Source organism: Myripristis murdjan, chromosome 17 (assembly GCF_902150065.1).
Source record: "Myripristis murdjan chromosome 17, fMyrMur1.1, whole genome shotgun sequence".
Classification (NCBI taxonomy): domain Eukaryota; kingdom Metazoa; phylum Chordata; class Actinopteri; order Holocentriformes; family Holocentridae; genus Myripristis; species Myripristis murdjan.
In genome coordinates, this window is record NC_043996.1 from 28,916,393 (window position 1) to 28,938,981 (window position 22,589).

Genomic DNA, 22,589 nt, shown 5'->3' on the forward strand with positions numbered 1-22,589 from the left:
CAGCCAACATGAAATATGAAACAGCACTCTGCAGGCCAACACACCGTGCGCGCTACTTTATGGTCTTCAGTTGCATTTATACTCTCACCAACCGATTGACATTAATATATAGAGACGTCAGATGATGTGTTGTGTGTGTGAAACCCTGTTTGTAATGTATTTGGTTACACTTTTCTTAAGGCATACAGTTGTTTGTTTTGGAGAATGATGTGTGACAGTAGCAAGTCGGGTATCAGAAACTCTTTCAACAGATTAATAAAATGCATGTGGAGTTTTGTTCTAAAAAGTAGAGCCCGCGGTTACAAAATGAGTCCTCGTACAAAATTTAAACCTGTCATGGCACTTGAACAGGACAGCAGGTAGCTTCAGTCCTGTGTTGACCAAATAATAAGATTTAAAGGGATGGATTTTTTTTTTTTTTTTTTAAGAGGTATTGAAGTGATGATTAATGTCTGGTATATATTTTTGCAAGGAGGATTGAATACAAGCTCTTTGTTTGTACGCCTTAAGTCAAGTGGCACCACACATTTTTCTTTTTAATCTCACTGTGGTCGTCATGTTTGTGGTGACAATGCCTGGAAAAGAAAATATAGCACTCTGCAAAAAGCAAGCCTGTTTCACTTTCACTTTTCTCGTCATCTTTTGACAAAATTTACACTTTAGCTTACAAAGAAATTACACATTGACAGCCATATAGTACAAACCGTAATAAAAAAAAAAAGGCAGACACTGAGAATATTGTACAACTGTTGTAAAAACACTCGCTGCATGAATAAAACCAACATGCTTCGTCGCTTTCATAAACCACCGGATTATGAGTTCTGTGTCCACCGGGCGTCTGTTTTAGTGACACTCAGTCGGTGCTGGTCGTAGCTCCAGCTGCTGCTATTGAAAAGAAGCACACAGGTGGAATATTATCTTACATTAAACCCATTTGTCTGTGCATTGGAAACATGCTGCAGACTTTCCTTTGAAAGCAATTAGACAAATAAGCCGGTGCAGTGTATTCTGTCACCTGTGATCCTGTGTCCCAGCTGAAGTATCGCTTCACCGGTTGAATTTTGTGGAGCCTAAAGCTTTCAATTGTACAGAAAATAAAGTTTTACTGTTTGCACACGTGCTCCTTTCCCACTGCAGGGCTAGCCAGGGGCTTATTTATCACCATACCTCTTCGTTTATCCCACAACAGAAATAATTTCACTCCTTTCTCATCTCATTGCCTGTTAAACTGGCACAGAGGCTTTGGACCCCATGGTGACTTTCCTTTAGCTGTAGACACACATTTGAAGTTTTTTTTTTTATATATTTTTAAATTCTAGAAACCCTGATATGAAAATTTATTTTGCTTGGGGTTAAGTAATAAAGTGTTTAGACTTCATACTTGAACACTGACTAAATAAATATACTAACAAAAGTGACAAAAGTCTTGAGATTAAAGCATAATGTTAAAGTATTGACAAAAAGAATTTGTAGTGAATTAAATTACAGTGAAATCAAACTGTTCAAAACCCTGGAAGCCCATCAGTGACCCCTGGGGAGCCCCTGACCGCACTTTGAAACCCACAGTGCCAGGATAGGCCTGCTGTGGAAAAGAAGCTAAATTTAATATATGATGTTGCTGCGTCGGCAGGCACTTGCTTTGATTAATTTGAGTGTGCTTTGTTTTAGTTAATTCACACACTCACTGTCATTATTTTGTCATTAATTTACGCCGACATATGAATTAACACGCACCTGCAAGTTGATTAAAAACTTCTTTTTTTTTTTTTTAAAGCATATACTTGTAAATAGCTCTGTTGGCAAATTTCAGCTTGACTCCCCACAATTAGTTGAATTTATTTTGTTGCATTTATTTTAATGAGTTTGGTATTTGGTCAAGTATAATTTTCTGATATATTTGGTCGAATGGAAGTTATTGGGAAGATTTATTGAATTTTACTTCAGACTTGGTTGCTTTGGTAAACAACTAACGAGAATCCTGACAGTGAATGGGCTTTAGCACAGATAAAACCTCATGAAAACTTATTTTACATCTGATATGGCGGCTGTGGTGGTCATGTGGTGCTATTTGCTCAACCAGGCTACAGAGGCTCCCGGTGGACACGCCGACTTCAGTTTCCCTTTTAGCTGAATGACATCTTCGGTCAGCACATGCATGGCTTTACTGGAACAGGTCACTGAGCACAATGTGAGATCCATGATACCACAGGGAAGGGGACTTGAGCATGCACAGCACTTCTCAATTACACCAATTAATAAAATGTACATGAAAAATGAACCAATTTCTCAGAAATGTTTGAGTTTTGATTCTATATAAAACCCTGTTTTTACCAGCATGGACAGCCTGTACTTTTTTTTTTTTTTTTGTACGAGAACTGGATCAAAGTATGTTTGCAAGTCCTTCTTGCTGTTGGTTTTAACCAGAGGGGTGAGCTTTGTCACACTGGACCACAAAATGAGCACCTAAAAGTTTTGCGAGTCACAGAAAAGTATCTGACAGTCACTGCAGACCCGTAGCTCCTCAATATGTACCACCCAGGCCCGGGACACTGCCGGTTTTCATTCCAGACAAACACAACAGCGGCTGGTTTCAGCAGATCAAGCCCTCAGGATGTACGCTGGGACATGAAGCCAATCTAACATAGTGGCCAAACCCTGCAATTACAATTTCCAAGTCTCTTACATGATGCACACTGGCCCAAAACGACAAATTCCCATAGACTAACACTGAGAACGAGACGTCTGTAAATCAGCGGCTAATTTTTTGGAGGTAGGCTACATCAACCTCCCAGTTCAAACACTTAAATGGCCTTCATATTTAAATCATCTTCACTGACAGCCGAATGCAGAGGGATTTTTCTAGGCATAATGAAGTGCATCATAGCCACAGGATGGCGCTGCCCGGCATTCATTCATGACCTTCCTGTTCTGCAGGAACACATGCATGGGCTGTAATTTATCACCTTTATTATCTTGTAACACATCCATGGGCTGTGTGTAAAGCCTGTGTCATGGACACTTTAACGTTTCTGGTCCCAAACAAAGTAATGTAATTTAACTTAGTGACGTTATTAGCTTTAGGTTTCATTAACACAAAGGCACACAGCACAACCTCATATCCATCTCTGGACACAACAGGTTTTCATCTGGTTTATTTTCTGATTCTGGTGATGGATTAAGTCGTTAAATATGCTACAGAGTTTGGCTGGAAAGAAAACCTGCAGAATCTGGGCTTTAATTGCACCTGGATTGACAACCACTGCTTTTCAGTCACTAACAAGATACCTGACATGATCTGAGTCAGCAGATTGGAGTTTCTGTGGCTCTGGAGCCAAGAATAACCTCACAGGTTCAGTGAAACCTCAGGCGACGGAGCCAGAAAAAGCAGTTTTTACAGTAGAAGCACAAGTTAGCCAGGCGAACTTTTTGAATGACAAAGAAAGAAGTGGAAAAAAAACCCATGAATGTCAATTTTGTTTTGCTTTTTCATTCAATCAAGGCCATACATGGCATCCATGATGTTGGAAGGTCAGCAGGCCAGCTAACTAGCTAACTAAGGTAGCTAGCTACACATACGCTGCTTTTGTCTTTCCACTTCTGGCACAATATCTAGCAAAAACAAAAACGCAAGCCATGAATTTTATTTTCCCTTCACAGTTAATTTTATTACATCAGCTCAGTGCTCAGTTTTGTCGGTATATTCATTTTTTTGGTTTGAGATTTTCCACGCTATTGCTAGGAACGGCTAGTTTGAAACTTGAGGGAGTCCTAAGCTAACGAACTGACCTAGATAACTTAACATGATGACAGAATTTTTCAGCTAGTAGCAAGAATGCCATGCTTCATAATATTAGTTACCTCCTTTACTTTTGTTTTTTTGGATTATTGTAGTTTGGCTTAATGTTACTTAGCCAGAAACAGTCATTCTTTAGCTCCGCCCACTGAGGCTGAACTCAACCAATGAAAGTACTTATGCACTCAGAGCAAGGTCGTTATCGTTAACGAAAACTAACTAAATAACGAAAACTAGGTGTTCAGTTAACAGAAATAAAAATGAAAAACGAGGCTTTACAAAATAATTACTATCTGAAACTGTATTATGTGTTTACAAACCTAACTAAAATGATCTAAAACTACAGAGAAAATATCTTGGCTCTCGCCGTGCCAGTTTTAGGCCGGCAGATGGCTCATTTCCTTTTGTCTGGGCAGTCGCAAAAACGAGCACCTCGCGCGTCTGTGTTGCCGATCCGTCCATGCCTGGCATCAGAATCAGAATCAGAATCAGAATCAGCTTTAGTATGCATGCGCATACAAGGAATCTGACTCCGGTTACTTCCGCCGCTCTCATGAGCTTACACAGAGTTAGACGTCCAAGCACACTTTACTGCTATGTACAGATCTAAATTTAAATATGTATCCATGTAAGAATAGAAAGGGAACAAACTACCAGCTAATGGAGAAATAGTGCAATGTGTATGTGCAATAGTGCAAATAGTGCAAAAGACAATAGTGCAGTGGAGCAGGTGGCATGGCATCATGGCGGAGTCCCATGTGGGAATTACTTTGAAAGTGACCGAGTCTCAAAATATGTGCAAGGGGAAAATGCCTTGGATATAAAAGTCCGTTTGAAAAGCTCGCACAAGAAGGCTAACCTGGCTTACCTGGACGAGTACGGGAGAACGCCTGCCCCCCTCCCCGAGGCCAGGCAGCATGACGGAGCGCCAGGCAGCCGGATCCCCACGAGGACAAAAAACACTAATGCAGTGCCTCCACCTGCGACCTGATAGCTGCTGGCTAATAAATATTCATTCATTCATTTTCCACGCCACTTCTCCTAATTATGGTTGCTGGGCGCTGAAGCCTGTCCTGGCGACAACCAGGCCGAAGGCAGGGAAACACCCTGCACGTTTGGAAATATGTTTTTTAAGATGGGATGAAGTTTTGTGGAGGTTTGCCCCTGACAAATGCCATATGTTACAAAAAAAACTAAAACTAACACTGAAACTAATAAAAAAAACTGCACCAAAACCAAGCATTTTCAAAAAAATAAATACTAAATTAAACTAGGAAACTCCCTATAAAAACTGATTGAAACTAAACTGAAAATGAAAAAAGTCAAAACGAAATAAAAATAAAATAATGTAAAATTCAAAATTATAGTAACCTTGGTTCAGAGCAGCTGTCTTTGATATTTTTTTGCAAAAGCTTTTCTAAAACTCCAATCCACTTTGAAACAGCCCAGTGTGCAAGCCCGCCCCCTCGTGGTCAAACAAACATCAAGAATCATTCACAAAAACTGTTCGGCCGGTTGGTTTTTAAGCGAGCTGTGAAAGACAGGATGCTTTTCATTTGATTTCATTTTCTCGGGTGTATCATAGGAGTCTTTTTCCAGGAGTGCGCCCCCTTGTGGATGCGTCGGCTCCTCACAGCACCGTGGTCTCTGACTGCAGGATGGACTGGGTTCTGGAGTTGCGGTGGAACTGCACCGTGTGCTCCGAGCCGTTCCTGGAGGCGAAGGTGCTGCTCAGCTGCTGATCTCTGTTCAAATGGCAGTTGAGACACATGCTCCGCCATTTCCTCTTCAGCTCACACTGAACCTGCAGAAAACAGACATTCAGATGTTATATTTTCTGCTCTAAACACTCGAGGCGATGTGTTTTGTCTTTCCGGTTGGTTTGGAGTGAACACAAGAAGAACAGGTAGGTAGGTAGCATGAGCAACGATAGCAACCATGGCTGAACCAACAAGGAAGCTACAAGTCCTCCAACCCAAACCCAACCCGCATGGGTCATTTGTTCCTACCCTCTAATACGATCCACAGGAGCGTTTCCTAAATTAGCGCCCCCTACCAGCAGCAGGTGATATGCCACAAGTCGTGTCCTACAAACGTCAAAAACGGTTACAGTTTGGTTAGGCAACAAAAGTGCTTGGTTAAGGTTAGGGTAAGGTTGAGGTTTAGGTTAGAGGACCTTTGTCGTCATGGTGATAGTGGTAAACATGCAGATACAAATGAATAAAAACATTTAAAAAGCCTGGAGTTGAACTCCAGTCTCCGGATTGAAAGTCCTCTGTAGCAGTGACCCAACCTCCCCCCAATATGGCACACCACGCTGTAATTATTTACACGGCCACTAGAGGTCGCTGAACTTTAAAACGTAACTATAGGTTATAATAAGCTGCTGCTGTTTTTTGACGGAGGACAGTCTCTGGAGAAGAGAGAAACTCAAACTTCATTGACAGGAGATCCAAGCCCCGCCTACAATGAAAATGAGAATTACCACCCTTTTATCCTGTTTATTGTTGTTACATTTCTTTTACCCTCAATTTTTATCTTTTTATTTTGTGGAGACATGTTTTTACTTACTTTAATTGATTTTTTATAGGTTTGGGTTAACTTCCATATAATAATCAGCATTTTTTAGTTGGCAACCTGCTTTATAGACTATTTTGAGGTGACTGAAGCATAACATGGCCCAGTAGCGTTGAAAACACTTTTATGGAGTGTTTAATTCCAGCAAAGAGTTGTAGAAATATTACAAACCCATCTGGTATTGCATGACTGTTAAAACAAATACTAATGAGTATTTGCAAATCTGACCTAGGTCTGCTGCAATCTGCCCTGGATGGAGTTTCTTTTAGGTTAAATTATAATTTAATACAATATTAACGAGAAAAAGCAATCACATTAGTAATGAAATGAGGCGCACTGGCAATTTTTAGCAGCAACCAAACAACTTGCCAATATAATTTACGGCTTATCAAATGTTTGCAGCCAATGTTTCCACTGAGGCCCGTATAGGAAATAAGAAATTTTAATACTTCCGTGTGTTATCTTCTGGATACAGACGTGCATTTTACAGATATTTTAACATGCTTACTTCTTTTTGCCTCCCCACAATCAAATACCATAAAAGCAGCGATGTCTTCTGCAAGCTCCCTGTGACTAAAATGGATGCTAATTGGAACTGAGAGAGACGCCGCCGACTCTGCGAGACTGTTTGCTCCACTCCGTTCTCATTAATATTGCCCAATAACGGAGAATGAGTTCATATTAAACAGCAGTGACAGCTTACCTCGCTGTTTAAGAAACAATACAAAATGGCCACCACCAGACCCTGTCGAAAGGAAAGAGAAGAAAAGGAGAAAACAAGCGAGTCAACACTGAAATCTGCTGGGAAACAACAGAAAGTAAGGTGTACATTTTTTTTTTTTGGCATTCCTTGCATATTAACAGCTGATGTAAGGCCGTTAAGTTCTTGAAAAGGACCCTTGATTCAAGAAAATTCTGGATTTAAGCTCATTAGAATTGTGAGCATGGGATTATCTCATCCCACTGGCTGATTTGTTCCACTTTTTTGAGGAAAAACAAGATTTTAACACCGAAGATGAGATTAAATGACTTGGTTAAGACGGACATTTTCAGCGGTGATGCATGGTGCACGATGACTTTATCTCTTTGTATATTTTTTCTGCAATCAAATAAATGTATTCTACCTGAAAGGAACCGATGGCCAGGTCAAAAAAGATCTTGTAGTTCTCTGCTATGGATTCGCTAGGGGAAACGAAGACGACGTAGTGGATCCCGAACAGAGGGATGAGCAGGAGTGTGGACTTGGCCAGCCTCCTGCGAGAAAAGACAAACATGATGATGCTGAAGATATTTCGTTTTGCAGCTCTTTGTAACCGTAAACACTTCCAGTCTGGGTTTGACAGAGTCATTGATCAATACCAGATCCCAGTGACGCAGTGATCACTTCACCAGCTGCTGGGATTTCTGGCTTTTACTGAAACAGAAACTCCCTCACTGCCAGCTGAACGCCTCATTCTCAGGCCAAAACAAGCACAAAACCAACACATCATTATTCCAGTATTCTGCCGTGGGATTTTATTTTTTTTTTTACCTCTTCAGATGTTTCGCTAATTATCTAGCTCAGTGGTTCTCAAACCTTTTTCAATAATGTCCCCCCTTTGAATTTTTTTTTTTTCCAGTCAAATTCCCCCTGACTGCTGCAAAAAGAAAATGGGTAGAAACAAACCCTACGTAAAGAGGTAAACAGGAAAAATATGGCGGTTCTGCTCATTCAGTTTCTAGGCTCGTAAACGGATTCAAACATCATGAAAAAACATCAAAAAGCCTCAGAGGACATGATGAACTTTTCAGGCTGCCAGTCCAAAGGGGGCGTGGCAGTGGGCGTGGCCTATCACAAAAAAAAGTCATAGAACTTCCTGACATATTAGCATAACACCGAAATATTTTGACACAAGGTTTGTCCTGGGCTGAGGAATGACAAATAAAAATCTGTTTTCAAACAGATTGGACCACACCCACTCCCTCACAGGCCACACCCACTTCCAATTTTTGCAGTTTCTCCACTGGGGGGCCTTGTGGGGTGTCCTCTGACTTGCTGTGCTGCTGCCGACAAGCTGGATGACTGATGTAGGTGTGGTCATTATGACAGACTGCGGCCCCTCCCTAAACGCACAGCACTCACTGTGTGTAGGGCCTCATGTGGCTCCGGGGGCCTCATATCTGAACACCACAGGGGCCCCGGTGCCAGGAGTTCACGAGGCCCCCAGGCCGTCGCTCACCAGGCCCCCACACACCAAGTCCAGTCAATAATCACTGTAATGACAATCAACATCTGACCAATCACAGCTCAGAGCCGGGCGGCGGTGCAGGTGAAGAGATGGAGATGAAGACAATCTGAAGAGAAAATGTCTTTTGTAGAAATAGTAACATATTTTGTGTTTTAGATTTATTTCTTCATTTCAGGTTACAGTTATTTCTGTTGAAAGACACAAGGGTCTGTCTGCTGTTTTTTTTTTTCTGTTTCAGGTTGAAGATTTTTAAGGTTATGATTAATTGATGACCTAGTTTATTTTTTATTACAGATGTTATTTGTTCTTATTAGTAGAGATTGTTACCTTAAAAGGCATTTTGTTCTGCACTCACTTTGTACCTGTTGTACACCTGGTGGGCAGGATCGCACACCGAGGGGGCCTCAATAACATAATTTGCTGGATTTTTTTGGCCCCTGCTTAACATGTAGAACTACCAGGAAGCAGCAGGACCCTGGGGGGATGGGGCTTCTGCACCGTTAACTGCTGATTGGTTACACACCTGTTCATCACTAAAGCGACTGAGGGTTACAGCATGTGCCTCTCGTGCATACAAAACCACTACAAGGCTGTTGCATATCATTACATAAATATAAAATATCTTACATTAATACCACATTTAATGTATTGTATTTCTTTGGGAACATGAGGGTCTCCTCTAGCATTTAAAACAGAAGGTAATGAAACAGACTGCAGGGATTGGAGAGGAGCTGCTGCTCTGGCCCAAATAAACTGAGGTAAACGCAGCTCATGATGAACCCGCACTGCAAAAAGTCAAAATCTTACCAAGAGTAATTGTCTTATTTCAAGTAAAAATGTCTTATTTGTAGTCAAAATATCTCATTACACTTAAAATAAGACATGATCACCTCAGAAATAACTTGTCTTTAGACAATTTTCACTTGTTTCAAGTGAAAATTTACTTGAAACAAGTGAAAATTTGCTAGAAACAAGAAACATATTCTGCCAGTGGAACCAGCAAATTTTTACTTGTGACACAAGTGAACAAGCAAATTTTTTACTTGTGACACAAGTGAACAAGTATAAATTTGCTTGTTCCATTGGCAGAATATGTTTCTTGTTTCAAGCTAATTTTAACTTGTTTCAAGTAAATTTTCACTTGAAACAGGTGAAAATTGTCTAAAGACAAGTTATTTCTGAGCTGATCATGTCTTATTTTAAGTGTAATGAGATATTTTGACTAGAAATAAGACAAATAATCTTGGTAAGATTTGACTTTTTGCAGTCCGTCTTGTCTTTTCTACCAATAAAAACTCCACATCGCCCTGCCATGTTGTCACTGTGCATGTGTGTGTACTGTACAAAGCTATTTTTGCGGTTTGAATGTTAATGAGTATTTTTACATATATACTGTATGAAGGCAAATAGGCTGCTATTCAGACTCTCTTGCATTTCCATGCATTACTGATGAGCAGAACAAGCCTCTCCACCTGAGCACCTGCGTCTGGCGCTCATGAATTTGATCAGGCTGAATATTTCCGCAGAGATTATTAAATCCTCTCCGTCGTTGTTTTGCCTTCAGGGAGCAACAACATCAACCTGTAATCGTCTTGCCAGGAGGCATTTCCCCCACGCCTTCAGACGACAGGGTGACTGCCGGCGTGGAAAGGCCTCGACATCGGAGGATAAAGCTGGTGTGTCAAGATGTGTGCATGGATTTTTTTTTTTAAATTGAAGTTTTACTGTTCATCAAGTGTGCAGGTACCAGTTCAATTTGAGTCTTTTATAAAATGCTCTCTGTTAATGCTCAAATAACAAAAGCTAAATAAAAAAGCAAAAATTGAAAAAGCGCACATTTCTGATTGGATCTTGCTAATGAAAGTTGAAACTTCTTAAAGTTGTGGGGGGAAAAAACCCACAAAGACATGAAATGCAGTAGACAGGAAGCATATTATCTCACCAAACCTGCTCTGGATTCATAAAAGGACGATTTCTCACGTGTGAATGTTTGCCTCATCTGAATCAGAGGGAAAATGACACTTCTGGTTTGTTTTTGAAATGCTGATTGATGCATGGGAAGCGGCAGGGCTGGATACCTACAGGCTACATTCATTTTCAGTAATAAACCAGTAGAAAACGTTAAAAAAAAAAAAAAAAAAAAAATCTTATGCCAAAACCTTATAATTCACAGAGATCAGCAGAGAACATGGAGCAGATTTGGAGGATGAAGGTTATTATAGTTCACTAAAACTATAAAACTAGGTGCGAAAAAACTTTTTAGGAAATAAAAACAAAACCTAGACTTCAGAGAAAAAAGAAAACTAACTGAAATGAAATTATGCTCTTACAAAACTAGCTTAAATAAAATAGAAATACACAGAACACGTCTTTAGTTTTAGTCTTAGTGAATTTGATCACATTTTTCAAGACAAACATGAGGAGACGTTGGTGTTGATGTTTACTGAGACTGGGACGTCGATATGACTAGGAGTCAGCTGCCTTCACAAAGTGAATACCAATTCTGAAAAACACCTCCATATTAGAATAAAAAAAACTAAGTCTGACTAATACTGAAAATAATAAAAACTCAACTAAAACTAAACATTTTTAGACAATAAAAACTAAAATGAAACTAAAACTAAGTGACACCAAACTGAATTGAAAACAAAAAATAAAAATGAAACAAAAATCAAATGCAATGAAAAATACAAAAGTATGATACCTGCAAAAACAAACTGCACCGAAGGAATAAATTCAGCAGGTTTCAAATGGAATAAGTACGGTGCTACAGAAGCTGTCAATGAAAGACACTGAGTGACACTTCAGGGAACAGATTTTAACTATTAATTCATTGCTTCATAACAGGTTTATTGGTAATAAATTGGTTCTTTATTAGACATTACAAAACATTTACTAGCAACTTGTTGGTGCTGTAGCAGTGCAGTCTCTTGCTCTCTAGCTGCTGCACATGAATCTGACTCTTGGTAAGCTTTGCTCTGTAAGGGGCTTATATGAACTGCTATGCTGAAAAAACTCCAAATTAACAATTTAACAAGTCATTTAGCTTCATATTCACTGTTAAAATCTCATTTGTCCTCAAAAAAGTGAAAAAAATCTGCCAGTGAGATGAGATAATCCCACTTGTTTCCAGTGCCGATTCACTTATTTCAGGGCATTTATCTGGGAACAAGTATAAATCTGATGAAAACAAAAGCAGAATGAGGCAAATCAGCCGCGAGGATCAAGAAAATGACACTTGATTCAAGAAAACTGTAAAAAAAAAAAAGTTGATGAGTGTTGGAAGTGGGATTATTTCAACCCATTGCTTGACTGAAGAAAAACAAGATATGAACACTGAAGGTGAAACTGAATGAGATTTTTGCAGTGTATTGAGATTAAAATGACTAAAACACAAAAAACATCGCCTAGAATACAAGTGCAAGATCAAAATGGACCACGTGAGATCTCAGAAATCAGCAGTTAAGAAGCAAAACAGAAATCCGACGGGGGATCAATTCACCAAAAACAAAAACAGTTCTAGCTGTTTGTCAAGAATTTTTTCTAGGAACCAGAATAAATAAATCTGTTGAAACAAGGCAGAATAAGGCAGATCAGGTTGATTAGCTTTGGAAACAAGTGGGATTGTCTCACCCCACCGGCAGATATTTTTACCTGGTTTGACGAAAAAGAAGATTTTAACCCTGAAGATGTGACGAAATGGCTTGTTAAGATGTTAAATGGCTTGTTTTGTAGAGTAATATCGGCGTTACACAGCACTAGACACTTTAGTAAAGACACACTGTGACTGTGTTGAGCTTTGTGCAAAAGTTTTTTTTTTCTTTTTTTTTTTTTATTCTGAACTTCCACAAATAAAAGTAATCAAATGGACCGTTGATAGTCCTTACTGTTTGGCTGCAGTGTGCACATGCTGGCCTTGTTGTGGCCTGCATCGTATTTACACACTTCACTCCACCAGTGCCTCTTCACTCGGGCACTAAGAGGAGATGCTGCTGCTGGATAAAAACCTGGCTCATCCCGGCTCTGCATCATGTGAGTCTCCAATCCCCCCCGGGGGGAGATGAGGATACCTGAGCGAGCTGACAGCGCAGCACGGCTCAGATTTCCTCAGAGGTTGAACTCGCCCGAAGATTAAACCACTTGCAGCTTGACTGGAGGCTCGGCGGCGGAGAGCAGACGCCGAGTGTCTGCGTCACCCGGAAGACACGAGGGAGCTTTACCTCTCTCTGATGGAGGCTGCTGCATCACGAAACGCCGTCTCGTTAAATAAATGTTAATGGATTCACAGATTACGCTGCTCTTATTCTTTTAGCTGACTCTCTAATCCCCAGTGACTTGCAGCGAGGAAGCTCTTACAGCAGGTTAAGTACTGAGCCAGTGATCCTTCTTTAGCAGGAAGTTTTTCTCCCACCACATCTGAACGACATTTAAAGATGATAATTCAGGCTGCGGCAAAGTCGACCCAAACACGCCATTTTCCACTTATGAGCCTGTTCATTTTCTTTACCACAAGTTTATTTCTTTAGTTTCATCACCTGTTATGTTAACCATGAATTCCAGTTATCTTTAGCTGAGTTTTCCATCATTTTGAATCTTGGGTTAACACAGTAGTGACAGACAAACATCAGTTACTTTTATTGCTGTTTTCACTGCACAGGTTCACTGCATTATTGAGTTAGGATGATGTTATTAATATGTATTTCATTAATGTTTCGTGAATGGTAGAGAAGTACGCATGTCGTGCTGCGTTCATGTACAGTGGGGGATTTGAGTTCCTGTGAGTAATGATGCTGTGTGTTTGTTAGTTGCTGTGTTTGAGGTATTTAAGGTGCCCCGCCCCGTAGTGAGGATGCCGAGGGCCTGTTACAGTCAGAAAATTCAGTTTTCTTGTTTTGCACATTTGCCGCTTGCACCTGTAAATAAATGTCCACCTGTGGGACTTTGAACGACGCCTCTCGACTCTGCGCTCTTCACAAAAGACCCTGTGGCGACAGCTATCCTGCACGGGCGTTTAGCTCACTTATTTGTGCAACTGGTGCCCAGTGTGTTGCGGGTTGCTCACAGGTTTCAGCTGCTTTGCTTCAGGACACTTTGACAGGTTCACACTGTAGGATTTCAACACCACAGAGTGTCACATGTTGCAGGGTGTAAGCCACATCTGACGGCGCTGTGAGCTGACAGTGATGTTGAGAAGATCCATATGCAAAATAACAACAGACATCACATACACACTTTTGAACACACTTTATTTGTGTGTGTGTTCCTTTTGACTGAACTGAGGCGGCTCCCCAAACACCACTCGAGTCGGCCCGCTGCCATCGCTGTCTCCTGAGCTGACGCTGGCTCGGCCACGCTGCCTTGGCACGAAAGCTACGACAAATACAAATTTGAGTGTTCAAATGTAGAACACACACCTCTGGGGCTGATTTTGTATCTCAGTCATTTCATGAAGTGTGTGTGTGCATCCGTGCAAGCTGCTCATTCATTCACGCTACTTGTGCACGCACACTTCATGACCGATCATGAGAGGATTTTGCAGAAGTGGTGGTTGCAGCAAGAAATACGTGTGTTTGCAAAGCGCTGGGCACACGACTAGAAACCAGATACTGGGATTATACAGCAGGATGAGTGTGAGCTTTTTAAACTGAACTTCTGAAGGCATTTTGCTCTTGTAAAACAGTTAAATTACGCCTCCAATTTTCCTCCACTGAAGTTCTCCATGCTGAGTAAAACTTTCCTTTGTCAGGGATTGAAAGCTGCACACAGAAAGTTCTTGATACAGATATTATGCATGATGGGTGAAGTATCCTTTTAATGCCTAAAATATCAGCTAAATGTTTGAAATGTTTGAAACCAGATGACGTGATGGTGGTCAGGCGTACCTGTACTGTGATTGGTCGTTGCCGCCGACATCGGGACACCTCAGCTTCTGCACCAAGATGCGTATGATGCTGATGAACAAGATGAAGTTCACCTGGGAGAGGGGAGGGGGGCACAACGCTGTTATTGGAGCAACTGGAGAGAAATCTTCAAAATATCCACAAGTATGTGAATGTGGAACTAAGTAATCGAGCAGCTGAGAGACTGAATTTCCTTCGGGATCAATAAAGTATCTATCTATCTATCCATCGATCTATCTATCTATCCAAAAGATGAATGAAACCAAATCAGTGATGTGCCCCTGCAATCGTCTTTTTTAATGTAAGGAGTTTTATTCCAAAATATGACAGTTAATTCCATAAAACATTAAGTAGCACAAAAGTAAAAAGTTTTTGGTACTTTCTAACAAATTCATAATATATATTTTTTTAATATGGCCCTGAAATAGACCCACATTAAGCCACTGAAACCCGTTTGATAAGATATTTCTTGGCTGTTTGTTTACCCGTATGGGAGGATTTGTGTTGCTGTCAGTGTGTAATTGTATAACTGCCTACACTGTTTGCGAAGATAACAGTGGAGCCTCATATTGGAAAAAAGTCATCTTTATGCATTCTCTAATTGGGATCATTTCTGGCACATTAAAGATTTTTATGCAAAAAACCCAGCCGTCTCATCAGCCCGACCCACAAAGGAAGCCTCATCGCCGCTAATTGCGATGACACTGATTTGCCCTTTTAAGTCTGCCCACAGGAGGAGACCAATCCACACTTTGGAGTCAAAGAGTCAACGCAAACTGTCTGCTAAACTGCAGCGCATGAGCGATCCGTCCTGAGAAAGCTGGATTAACCAGCGTCAGATCTTTTTCCTCTGTCATCCCTTTGGTTTCGGTCGGTATGAAACATCACAGACTGGGCCCGGCTCGGTAAACACAGCACAAAATCGAGCGCTGTGTGCATTTTACTGATGAGACGGTACAGAATTTCTTGGCGCTGAAGTCCAGAAGTTACGTCTGCTGCCATTTGGAGCCTCTGGTGAGTGAAGTGGCCTCTGCAGCTTTAAATTATAGTGAAATCAGCTCTTCTTTTTGCTGGGAAGTTGAATGAGCTGATATGGATACTGAATGATGAAACCGAGCAGATTTTTTTCCCCCTCACATGAATATGAACTCATCATTTGTTTACACTGAAGTATATTCACAGGTTTCCTCACCTTTCATGCAATGGCATCTGCGTCCCACAGGGAATAACTTCCCCATGCTGAGGCTTTTAAAGTCATGACAGTTTAGGGTAGGGCATCTCTCAGCACGAGGGTGTGAATACACTCAGCGTGGCATTTGCATATCTTGTGCATACCCTCTGTGAACCTCATGCGCAATTTTTCAATGAATGCAGAAATGAATGCTTATTTTCTCCCTGATGCCTTTGCATTTCTAAAATAATCAAGTGTTTTTTTGTTTTTTTTTTTATTAATGCTTTCAAGGTCCAAGCGGTCATGACACTGATTCAAACTATCAGTAGACGTACAAACTTTTTCACAAGTAAAGTTTTGATGGTTTCCACAAAACGAAACCCATCAAGCCCCACTGTAGCAGAGTGAGGGGAAACAGAATGGAAACCTCACCAAATCACACAGAAACTATCTGAAGGGATAACATGCACCATGGGTAAATATGATCTTTTGTGTGTGTGTGTGTGTGTGTGTGTGTGTGTATTTTGGATGAACTGTCCCTTTAGCTCTTACAGACAAGCAGAGAATCTACCCTTATGGAAAGAAAATATATTTACCAATATATTACATGAAATATATTACAATATATTATGTTTAATATATGGAATTACAATTTATTTGAATATGTTATGTATTTGAAAATGTCGTAGCAATACATGAAATAATATATCGGTGAAACATATATAATGCAATATATTTATATATATATTGCATCAATATATTTTAATATATGGAATAATACATAAGTAATTGTGCATTTCAGATATTGCAATATATTGGAAAATATAAAGACTAGTTCCCATATATATGGAAATGTATTATCTAATATATCACATGACATTTTCCAATATACTGCAATAAATTTTTGTTTCGTAAGGGTATGGTGCAGGAGGTGAGCCATAACTCACCATGATTGAGAATCCTATTGGTCCATTGATCACCCAGTTGGGTATTGGGTTGTCATTTCTCTCCCAGCACCTGAGGAAACAGGGAACGTGTTATGTAACATCACAGTTCACATCTTCACGTCATTCAACTCAGGGATGCACTGATGTCACCTATAATCTGCTGTGCAAAACAATACCAACATCATGTCTGGACAAAAACTGTCCACAGCCCAGCCTGGACCTTCAGTGTGTTGTCACTGGGCATAATAACTCATATAAAACTGTTTTTTCCCCTCTATTTGACAAAGGCAGAAAAACAAGACAGAAAATCAGGACAGTTTGCTTTCACTTCGTGTCCCTCAGGGCTTTTGGTATCAGATGTTAGTCAGCGGGGCTGCAGTCTTCTGGTCGGTTGGTCAATATGTTCCTGTCCGACCCAAATTCTCATTGGTCAGACAATCGCTGGTGTTACTTTCATAATCAGAAGTCTGTGTCATGTCCAGGGCGCCGGAGGGACGCATGCAGACCTAATGTGTTTTTGTATGCCTCTCCCCTTGAGGCCGGAGCGCATTTTAGACGATGTAATCGTTTAAGACGTGTGACCGAAACGAAATTGTGATTTTCTGAAATACACGTGCAGAAGTTGAAAGAAGTTATGGAATGCTTGTTTTTGAACTAGTTAAAACACAAGTTAACCACTTCGCCGAATGCAGGAACATTAAAAAGTTTCTAAGGTTGAGTTTCAGACGGTGACGCTGTCAGACGACCTGAGCGAGGGGAGGGACACTGAAGCCGAGGTCAGCAGTTACTTTGAGGATGAAAACAACAATGAATTAGAAGATTCAGACCCAGATTGAGATTATGATGTGACTGCTGACCCACTAGCTGAGGAAGGACAAGGAGGAGGAGGAGGAGGAGGAGGAGGAGGAGGAGGAGGTATGCTGGATCCTAAGATGACTGGCCGATGGGAAACTTTCACCCATATCATATGAGTATTGACCCAAGCCCAGGGTAAAAATTATTTAATACACCATAACCTGATTGTTATGTGGTAGTTCTGATTCATTTAGGCTACCAGAGAAACTAGAGTGCACTCAGTACGCTGTACTCTAGATTAAATCAGATATGGTGAATATTATAACATTTTTTTTTTCCAAATCAACCAGTCGATTGGTTGAAGTGTAGCTCAAATTTCGGTCAACCAAGGACTACTTTGGTTGAATTTCTCTGTTTGACTTTCTTTGGTTCAGACACATAGTCACACATTCACACACACACTTTGGAGTTTCCCAGTAATTTATTGATTAATGTATTGGTCATTTAGTTTGTTAAGTGTCAAAAATAATGACAAAGTCTCATTGGTGATGAGAGTCCAGAGTGTCTTCAAACGTCTTCCTCAGTCTGACCAGCAGCCAAAAAAGCAAAAAGTATTAATTTTATTAAGATATGAAGAGAAAAGAGAGACAATCTAAGCATCTCAGTGATCTTAGTAGAGCTGAAGATCTTTGTCATTTGTACTTGATAGGCCACCATAAAAATGAGTTTTCTCTTTTTAATTTAATTTTATTTCATTTAAGCATTTTGGTGCACTTCAATCACTATATTCCACTCAGAGTAATTACTATTCTAATTCTGAGACACAAATGCAGCCATTTATATGAACCTGAGACTTATTATTGCTATGCTGTGTTACCACACATTTGCACTGTAATTGCCTGTAAATGAACTTATTTGGGAAAGTTCCTCTCTTCCCGGCGGGCGGAAAGCACAAGGGACGATCTGGCAACCAGTTGTTTCAACTTTGGTGTTATAATCTGCTTACTGAGCACAACTTCTCCTAAAGTGGGCTGATAATGAGTTGCAGAGTCTGCTCCAGTAATCATGCAGGCCAGAAACAGTAGATTAGTAATGGATCCACGGTAGGGAAAGACTATGACAACCGTCTGATGCAAATGCCATCTACTAAATTATCCAATTATGGGCTCTTTGGCGTGTGGGTAGCTGACAGCGCTGCGTTCCCACATGGTTATCTGCTGACAGAAACCAATCAATACAAAACAAAATTTATGAAATAGCAAATGCACTCCCGGTTGGACATAAATACACGAATGTGACTGAAATTACAGCAATATACAATGTCTAATTCACAAATTCCCTTAGTGCGAGACAAATGAGGGAGAGGTAATATAATATCAGTCACAATTCACAAAGCAAATCTGTGATGCATTAAAAGTTGTGTGGTGCGCCGTGTAGAGCGCCTCCCACGTAACGCTGAGGCTGAGCTGCAGTTTGGATCGCTGTCCCGTCTCTCTGCCCTGTCTTTCCTGTCTCTCTCCACTGGGACTGACTAATAAAGCAGGAATGGCCAAAAATAACCTTTAAAAAAGTTAGTCGGTGGATATTCAGATGGTCCCATACACCATCTTCAGTCTCCACGCTGATTCAAAAGGAAAAGCGCAACAAAGACGTCACTCACCCGGTGTCTTCCAGATAAATCCTCGTCATCACCCATGCGAAGACAAACACGGTGGGGATTCCTGCGAGCACACAAACACTAATCAAACGACCGCTGAGGCAAAAAACAAGTGGCAACAGTAAGAAATCAGGCAGCGTTTTGGGTCAAATGTGTCGACTTTCTTAGCATTTCTTTCTCAAATGTGTCAAACTCACACACAAAAGAACATCATTCTCATTTATTTTGCCCAGTACAGACTTAAAGCCTCAAGATCTTTGCTTGTGGTTACACATACGCCATTAAATGTTTGATGATGCCGTTTGTTCATTTATTGGACTATTACAAATAATATCCTCTTAACACTCTGACCTTTGGCATTTTATCTCCTGTATTAAATAAACATCGCACAAAAAGTAAGGAAATTTGTGTTTGGTAGATTATTTCTTTGTTGTAACAATGCTTCTTGGCAATAAATCTTATACCGTTGGAAAGCCTGTTTATTTCCCTTTTAAATGGTGCTGCATTTGTAAGGAACATGCATTTGTGGGATGAGCAGCAGAGCTGAGTATGTGGGTTGTGCCCATGAAAAAATTTGCCAAATCTTCTTCTGCCAATGCCAAACAGCTTATTTTGCTGTTGCTATTGACTCTTCTTTTGAGCTTCTGGTACCCCCAGGTGCTGCCAATCAGGTGCCTGATTGGTACCTGATTGTGGGCCGGCATCTCCCTCTCTGGAAAAATGAGGCTTTTCATCAATGGAGGCAATCTCAATGCAGAGAGATATTGCTGTTGGTGCTGGCCACGAACCAGCCAGGCTGTTGTGGCTGTGTATGGTTCTTCCACACGCTACTGAGGCTCCTGTTTGTTAAATGAATAAATTGTTAAATTGACAATATGTCTTGTTTCTTCAAACTTCAATCATCCAATCCACCAAACACCAAACAAGAGTCCATGGCAAAATAAACTGTATTGCATTGGCAGAGAAGATTTGGCAAATTTTTTCATGGGCACAACCCACATACTCAGCTCTGCTGCTCATCCCACAAATGCATGTTCCTTACAAATGCATCACCATTTAAAAAGGAAAATAAACAGGCTTTCCAACGGTGTAACATTTATTGCCAAGAAGCATTGTTACAACAAAGAAATAATCAAACACAAATTTCCTTACTTTTTATGTGATGTTTACATAAGACAGCCACATTGAGCATCAAAAACCACATATTGAACTTTAGAGAGAGAAGCTGAATGATACTGATCTGCCGGAATGGGCTAAGATGACAGGTTGTTATTTTTTTGTTAAAGCACTCGGTCAGTTCTTGTTCATTCCAAAAAAAAAAAAAAAAAAACCTCACTTGACAGAAAAAAGCATGGAATAAACACAGAATTTGATGGTTGAACCTACAGGGTTTCTTAGTAATAAAGGGTTGCTCTAGTTGCTCTAGATTTTTTTTTTTTTACATTCATACGCAGAACGTTTTTTGGTTCCTCAGCCCCCATCAGTGTGTTTCACAAACTGATGGAGCCTGTGGATCCGAAAACGTGGAGCATAAAGCGCTCTGTGTATGACAAATTAAAAAGTAAGACATCTTCAGTGTTCAAATCTTTTTCTTTTTTTTTCCAAACAAGGTTAAAAAAAAACTGCCATTGGGATGTCTTGTTTCCAACGCTAATTAACTTGTCTCCTGAGCTTTCAAGTGTCATTTTCATGATATTACAGGCCTGATGAAAAGAGTGAAAATGCCTTGGAAACAAGCGGGACTATATTTGTTCCAATGCACCACCCATCTGGGCTGCCAAAGGACTAAAACAAACCTCCCAAACAGCCAAAACTGGATTTAATGTGAAGAAAATGTGAGAATGAGGTTGGCAGAAAAGTCTGAGCTTGAACATAAAAGGCACAAAGGAACAAATATGACAACATAAAGAGAAAGATTTGACGACTGCAACCCTTTAATACGAAGAAATGTAGTGAATCAGAGGACAACTCACATCAAGTATCATCACGGGTATGACTCGCTCTTAAATTTCATGTTTATTCCACTTTTTCTGTCAGATTCCACCTTAAATCAGCCCCTGACAATTTTGCCTAGCGCTCCTTTAAATACAAACTTGTAAAAAATAAAAAATGAGAGTTAACGTGGCCGCGGTGACGGCGGCGTTCCCACCCCAGCCGATGAGCAGGTAGACGATGAAGTGTCGGTTCTCGGAAAAGATGACGATGAGCAGCGTGTGGAGGTACAGACCCTCCACCAGCAGCCAGAAGAAGTTGGCCATGATGAAGTACTGGAAAAACACCAGACTGGCCTTGCAACCCATCTGAAAACACACATGGAGCACGGGAATAAACAGAGCTGCGTTTGTTCTCTGAAACATAGAGCCACCAGATATCAGCACATCATGCATTTCTGAGATGTAGATGTCTATCTTCTCTGGAGGGCTGTTGGGTTTGACTTCAATGCCCTGCACAGACAACACAGGCACTATTATGTGATTATTTCTGCAGGTCCACGAGGATAAACTAGGGATTAGACTTCACATTGGCAAAGATTTGACCCATAAATGCTAAAAAAAACAACATGCGACCATCAGTATCATATCTCATCCTTTAGTATGCTGCAGTAATTCTGTCGCAGCAACATTTTTAAAACAGGAAATTGATGTTAAAGTCATTTTCTAATTTTCACTTCGCATACAGATATAATTGCGCAGCTTTGCAGGGTATTTTACCACTGAAGTGCCGGTAAGCTGTGACCCCACCGCCCACACCGATATGCAGAGTTAATTAGGTCGTTATGGTAATGAGGCAAATCTGTGTGTATTGTCTTTATTTCCATAGGGCAAACGATGATCGCAGCAGTAGGATAGGAGTTAATGTGTCGATCACAACATTATATGCAAACAACGGTAAGGAAAGGTCAGGCCACAGTGCCCTGAAAAAATTCTCCCATAATCGTGTGAGAGAGAGGCGTGGACGGAAAATAAACAAGTCGAGCGCTAAGGAGAGCGGTTGGGAGTTTTTAATCAGCTGAAATCACAAAGTATAACTGCGTCAAGGGAAAGCGTCTCGTCCGCAGGAAGGCTTCAGCCACAGTGACTCATCACTGCACACAGACAGAAACATGACAGTGTCAGTTTGGTTTCAGGAAACCTCTGACATCATGTCAGAATCTAGTCAGAACACACCGACCATGTATGGATGAAAACAGGGATGAAAAACTTTAAGCTGTTCCGTTCCTGCTTGCAAAAACAAAACAAAACAAAACAAAAAAAGAAGTGAGTTTTCCTTCTCTTATTGGGAGCCAGCACATCAGTTGAATTATACATCATAGAAATATTTTCCATGAGGCTGGGCAGTCTCTGCCACACAGCACCAGGCATCAGGGACTGCCACATGGAAATTATATTACATATTATGATTATACATTCATTCATTCATTCATTCATCTTCTAAACCGCTTATCCTCACTAGGGTCGCGGGGGGGTGCTGGAGCCTATCCCAGCGCTCATAGGGCGAAGGCAAGGAAACACCCTGGACAG

The 22,589-nt window shown here is 40.6% G+C and overlaps 1 protein-coding gene across 1 annotated transcript in view; it reads right to left on the minus strand.

Annotated features, from left to right (window-relative positions):
• Positions 1-5,264: 5,264 nt before the first annotated feature.
• LOC115375877 (vasoactive intestinal polypeptide receptor 2-like) overlaps positions 5,265-22,589 on the minus strand; it is a gene marked incomplete at its 5' end in the record, with an annotated part of 107,633 nt that continues 90,308 nt past the window's right edge. Inside the window, 7 exons of the mRNA XM_030075460.1 lie at positions 5,265-5,597; positions 7,074-7,115; positions 7,495-7,624; positions 14,481-14,572; positions 16,617-16,686; positions 19,072-19,132; positions 21,218-21,368. Of these exons, the coding sequence (XP_029931320.1) occupies positions 5,424-5,597; positions 7,074-7,115; positions 7,495-7,624; positions 14,481-14,572; positions 16,617-16,686; positions 19,072-19,132; positions 21,218-21,368 (720 nt within the window). The remainder of the gene's footprint in view (positions 5,598-7,073; positions 7,116-7,494; positions 7,625-14,480; positions 14,573-16,616; positions 16,687-19,071; positions 19,133-21,217; positions 21,369-22,589) is intronic.